The sequence below is a fragment of the Solanum dulcamara genome, chromosome 12 (genome assembly GCF_947179165.1).
Source record: "Solanum dulcamara chromosome 12, daSolDulc1.2, whole genome shotgun sequence".
NCBI classification, from domain to species: domain Eukaryota; kingdom Viridiplantae; phylum Streptophyta; class Magnoliopsida; order Solanales; family Solanaceae; genus Solanum; species Solanum dulcamara.
In genome coordinates this window covers 9,274,679-9,278,094 of record NC_077248.1, presented here as the reverse complement: position 1 = coordinate 9,278,094, position 3,416 = coordinate 9,274,679, and the positions used below count along the sequence as shown (strand labels likewise).

Below are 3,416 nucleotides of genomic sequence, written 5' to 3'. Positions count from 1 at the left end.
TCGTTGGAGTATAAAATTTGGAATCAAAATATGTGAGTACAAAACTTTTAATTTTATTCTCATTGTAAGAAATTTACTTCCTATTAAATATAAATAAATCTCTCCCCACACGTAATGCATAATAACTTTTTTTATAATAAATTTTAGTATATTCAACTCACGAATAACAGTAATATGCTTCATTATATTGAGGTTAAGATTCTGTTCATAAGAATATTTTGAAGAAAAAGTAGTGGGAAGAGGAAACTGGAAAAAATGGGTTAAACATTTAATATCACGGGGGCATGAATTTCGTTAATATAAACTTAAGTTATTTGTATAAAAATTAAACAGGAACCGAACCGAACCTGATAAGTTTTTGAATAATTAAAATACTAAAATCGATAAATATATATCTAAGAGACTAAAAACGAGAAGTGTATAATTAAAGGACCATACTTATAACTTTAAATACTTAAGGGACTATTTTGGACCCACTTCCAATATTTAAGGGATTATTTATGGCATTTTCTCGACATTCATTCTAAACTGCCTAATTTTTTGGCAACTGCTCATTCGGTCTTTTCTTTTTTTCTCTACCAATAAAGCCTTGATTCGATAGTTACTGAAAAGAAAGATAAATTTCACTACCTAAAAGACAGTGGTAGACGAGAGTTTTTCCTTCGGAAATAACGATTACTCCTATTTGTTTTCCATGCCTAGAAAAAATTTAGATAATTAAAAACAGAATAGGTGTTGCAGATAACATGAGTGATCTAAGAAAAAACTTAAATATAGACAATAGTGTTACAGGACAGACAATCATAGTACAAGTTTTGAATATGACATAAAGGAGGAACATACAGGTGCTACCCTCAACAAAAATAATAAGTCTAGTCCATAAGCAGAGTCTTGATATGATGAGAGTAGAGTATATTCAAATCTTACCCGACTATGTCCTGTGCGTTATTGAATTTAATGGCTACTGTGGACATCCTCTCAATAACAGTGAGGTCAAAGAAAAGAACTATCTTACAAAGGTTATCAATTTGGATTGTCTGATACATATATCTGTAAACATTTAAAGAAGAAGAGTAACATATAAAACTACGCATTGTATGATGCAGGACAGCTGCAGAGCAACCTCCTCAGAGTATCAAGCTTTTCCAGGACGGGTGCAGAGCAACCTCACCCATTGACTGACTCCCTAGACTAGGCGACATAGCCGCGCCAAGCAGATGTGGTGATGAGCGGGTGACTATGCCAACTCAACATAAGACACCCATCTTTTTCTTCTACTCTGTATCTCTTTCCGTTTGTGTAGAAGGTCAATAACATGTCTGCGCCTCTGTACGTATTTGAACTCAGTGGAACCAGGTTGAACCTTGCAGAGTTAAACCTCACTCGCCATTGACCAAACGTCTCGTGTCTCACAACTCGCTTAGTCCCTTCGCAAGCCACCAAATTATAGATCTCCCGCCCTAGGTGCTCCGCCGCAATCTCCATAGTGCTGAACTTAGTCCACTCTGAGTTCTCCAGTAAATCAAACATTGTTGCATAGTGGTGCCATGCTTGGTTAATCCTGTTCATAAAGACACTCTCATTGTGATTGGCTTCTCGTTCGGCGATGGTCACAATCTTCGGCTCTATTTGTTTTATTAAATCCAGCACTTTCTCAATTGCTCCTGGAATGGAAAACAGGCGGTGAAGCTTGAAAACAGAGTTCACAGCCACTGCTTCCACATTACTGGGTCTAATATTCAACATTGGTGCTTCAAGATCAGCTAAAGTATGGACCACTAATCCACGGAATTCAAATTCTACACCAAATGACTCCGCATGTTGGGCAAGCTTCAAACCAACTTCCTGTAAGGCATCATCACTGTCATCAGGCTGGGAGTGGCCACCAATTCCTGTGAGCCGAAAAGCAGGGGGACCGCCAGGACGCAAAGCGAGAGCCTGTAAAAGTGCCGGCCATTGTGAACCTTGATTCAAGCTGAAATCAATTACATGTACTCTCTTGTAATCGGCGAAGGACTCCAAAATGGATTGATTGGCAATTACGTGGGCGAATTTGAGGAAGAGGCAGCTGTCGTATAAGCTTATACTCAAGACTTGGTCCTTGGAATAGGATGATTCAACATCTTCCGGATTCGTTCTGTGAATCTTATTATACAAAGCTTCTGTAAAATAAGTGGCCTCTTTCTTCATTGCTCCTCCAATTTGTGAAAGTGTAAATCTCCTTAGGTCACTGATTAGTACATCCGCTAGACTTAGGTTGTTCTCTTGGATCGCCTCGGCACAAGCCATTAACGTATTCACAAGCCTAACTCTAGTTTCTTCGTTCACTGTCCTACCAGTATCCGCCAATAAAGGGCTACGAAAATAAGATCTATTGGAAAGTGCCCTGAAATCAACATTAAATATCCTAATCTGTTGCTGATCATCAATTTGCTTATTATTCTTAAACCAGCTGGAAGATGCACTTGATGATACATTCATCGAATCACCAGCACCACCGGCAGCAGTAGAAATCTGCTGCTGCTGGTGGCGTTCGTCTACACTGGCAGAAGACGATGAATTAGTAATATTATTATCAGAGATCAAACTGTGAGTCCAGCCTGAAATATCAGAAGCAGCATAGATGATTGCATTTGTATTAGAAACAAAGGAATCTTCATCTTCCATAATTGTATCCATGGACATCTCTCCTGAACTCATTTTTTGGTTGTTGATAAATTGCTGGAGTTACTACCTTCCTGCTTCCCTAAAATGAGTGAAGTCGTGACATAGTCAACTTTCTCTTATCTTCTTCTTTTCTTTTCTTTCATTTCATACACGTGAACAACAGCACTCAAACACTCAAACTAGTAAAAGATCAATCGAACTTTGTAATCCTATTCACTTTTAATTATTCATTATTTTAAAATTTTATTATTATTATTTTAACATGCCATTTTTAATGTACGAAGAAAAGATAATTATTTTTTTTGTATTTCTTTTTTAATTAATATTAATTACTTATTTTTATCTAATATAAAATATCAATTAATATAAATATGTTCTTTAGTTTAGTATTAGTTGACATCAATTAATATAAATATGGCATAATACATAATACATTGCCTCCTCTGTGCAATTTGCATCCTACCTGACGTCCTACGTGTAAAATATCATGTATGACACATATGTTTACTTGTTGAATTTTATAGTGTATGTTTAAGTGCATACTTGACGTTGAAGGACATAAATAACGGTTGAAGGCGATTTAAATGACATATTTATGTATTATAAAGTGATTTAAACTAATTTTCAAGTGAAATTGTTTCCTTCCAACTCACAAAATTACTATTTACTTAAAGATGAAATCCATATTTATACACAACTTTACTTTTTAAAACTGTTTTTTCCAAATATTATGTTCTACTTTCTATTTG

General features: G+C 35.7%; 1 protein-coding gene across 1 annotated transcript; it reads right to left on the bottom strand.

Moving 5' to 3' along the window:
- Nucleotides 1–756: 756 nt before the first annotated feature.
- On the bottom strand, nt 757–2,811 carry LOC129877066 (DELLA protein GAI-like). Its single transcript, XM_055952542.1, has one exon. The coding sequence runs from the start codon at nt 2,698–2,700 to the stop codon at nt 1,192–1,194; it is 1,509 nt and encodes a 502-aa protein (XP_055808517.1). The 5' UTR covers nt 2,701–2,811; the 3' UTR covers nt 757–1,191.
- Nucleotides 2,812–3,416: the final 605 nt, after the last annotated feature.

Excerpts from the sequence above, each read along its gene's own strand:
- LOC129877066 (XM_055952542.1), bottom strand. The coding sequence starts at position 2,700 with ATGAGTTCAGGAGAGATGTCCATGGATACAATTATGGAAGATGAAGAT.